The following is a 1,932-nucleotide window of genomic DNA, read 5'->3' as shown; positions in this document are numbered from 1 at the left end:
ATTTTAGTTCACTTAATTTAATAAATTCAATCTCTCTACTAGTTTGATTTAAAAATTAAAGTTGAATTAACTTTTGTTAAATTTTAAATATATGTTATCAATTAAACTTTAATACTTAAATAAAATAAAACTTTTAAATATTAAAATATTACATATTAAGCAAATTCATTAATGACATTATCAATTGGATAGCATAAGTACTAAATATAAAAAGATTGAAAGAGTATAGAGATAGGGGCATAATTAAACAAGAAGGAAATAAAAATATATACTTTTTCGGGTTTCATTTCGTGCCCTTAGCAATTCCTTAGCTTTGATCGGTTATCATACTTGCTTGCTTACCACTAGTTTCTCTCTCTTTCTCTCTCTCTCGGCCAACTTTTCTAGAGAGTTGAATTCTTCCATCTGTTCTCTTGTTGTTCAAAGCCTTGATTCGGTCGTATCACTACCCAAAACAAGATCCAAACCCAGTTTTCTATTGCTTTGTTTATAATCTTTTTTTCTTTCTTTTCGTGAGCTCAAAAACTTGAAAACCATGGCTAATCTATGGTGGGCGGGGCAAGTAGGGCTACAGGGAATGGAAACATCAGCTACTTCATCATCTCCAATGAAGAAACCAGATCTGGGTATATCCATGGCAAACAATGGAGAAACGGGCAGTGGAGGAACCGGAGAAGAAGAAGAAGACAAAGAGCATAGCGATGAACCCAGAGAAGGTGCCGTAGAAGTCTCCACTCGTCGTCCCCGAGGTCGACCAGCAGGCTCCAAAAACAAGCCCAAACCACCTATCTTTGTCACCAGGGATAGCCCTAATGCACTGAGGAGTCACGTTATGGAAATAGCTAATGGTTCTGATGTAGCTGAAACCCTAGCTCAGTTTGCAAGGAGGAGACAAAGAGGGGTTTCAGTTCTTAGTGGGAGTGGAACCGTCACTAACGTTACACTCAGACAACCTTCAGCTCCTGGTGCAGTGATAGCTCTTCATGGTAGGTTCGAGATTTTGTCTTTAACTGGTGCGTTTCTGCCTGGTCCAGCTCCTCCAGGGTCAACCGGGTTAACTATATACCTAGCCGGTGGTCAAGGACAGGTTGTTGGAGGTAGTGTAGTAGGGTCACTGATGGCATCAGGGCCTGTCATGGTTATAGCAGCAACGTTTTCTAACGCTACATATGAGAGGCTGCCTTTGGAGGAGGAAGAAGAAGGAGCTGGTGGAGCTCAAGGTCAGCTTGGTGGTGGTGGTGGTGGAAGCGGTGGATCCCCACCAGGGATTGGAAGTGGAAGTGGAAGTGGAGGACATCAACAAGGCGGAATAGGTGGCGGTGGTGGTGATGCTCCAGGGTTGCAAGTTTATAATAATTTGCCACCAAATTTGGTTCCTAACGGTGGACAGTTGAACCATGAGGCTTATGGTTGGGCACATGGTGGAAGGCCACCATATCAGTAAACATAAGAGAAAGTAGAGTAGAAAAAGAAAAAACATTGCTTGTGAGAGATTTAGATATATGCTTTCACTTTCATTACTTTGCATAATAAGATAATGTTTAGTTTCTTACGAACTTCCTTTCATCTCTTCTTTCTTTCTTTGTTAGATCATAAGACAGCATAAAAAGGTATATCATTAATTATATATTTAGTGAATTTTTCCATGAATTATTAAAAAAAAAAACCTCCATTTTCATTGCAATTCACAAGCATACAATTCATTTCTTTTTTCACATACTCGAATATTTTCAATTAATTGTTTTTGGATCATTTTATGTCAAAAATGGTTTGAATTCCATATTTTTACTACTATGTTGCAGAAGAGGAAGGAATTTAATTAGCTATAGTTAATGTCATGATTTTAATATCAATTTTCTGTTCCGAAGGATTTGTCTGCATTTTATTCGACTATATGCATTTTCTGTTCCTACTTCCTTCATAATCAACTAA

At 38.0% G+C, this 1,932-nt stretch overlaps 1 protein-coding gene across 1 annotated transcript; it reads left to right on the top strand.

The window, feature by feature from the left end:
* Nucleotides 1-240: 240 nt before the first annotated feature.
* Nucleotides 241-1,552, top strand: LOC107889231 (AT-hook motif nuclear-localized protein 19). Its single transcript, XM_016813590.2, has one exon. The coding sequence runs from the start codon at nt 536-538 to the stop codon at nt 1,442-1,444; it is 909 nt and encodes a 302-aa protein (XP_016669079.1). The 5' UTR covers nt 241-535; the 3' UTR covers nt 1,445-1,552.
* Nucleotides 1,553-1,932: the final 380 nt, after the last annotated feature.

The sequence above is a fragment of the Gossypium hirsutum genome, chromosome A11 (genome assembly GCF_007990345.1).
Source record: "Gossypium hirsutum isolate 1008001.06 chromosome A11, Gossypium_hirsutum_v2.1, whole genome shotgun sequence".
In the NCBI taxonomy this organism is placed as follows: Eukaryota; Viridiplantae; Streptophyta; class Magnoliopsida; order Malvales; family Malvaceae; genus Gossypium; species Gossypium hirsutum.
This window is presented reverse-complemented; position numbering and strand designations above follow the sequence as displayed.

What these genes read in the sequence shown, in the direction of transcription:
- LOC107889231 (XM_016813590.2), top strand. Translation starts at nt 536, where the DNA reads ATGGCTAATCTATGGTGGGCGGGGCAAGTAGGGCTACAGGGAATGGAA.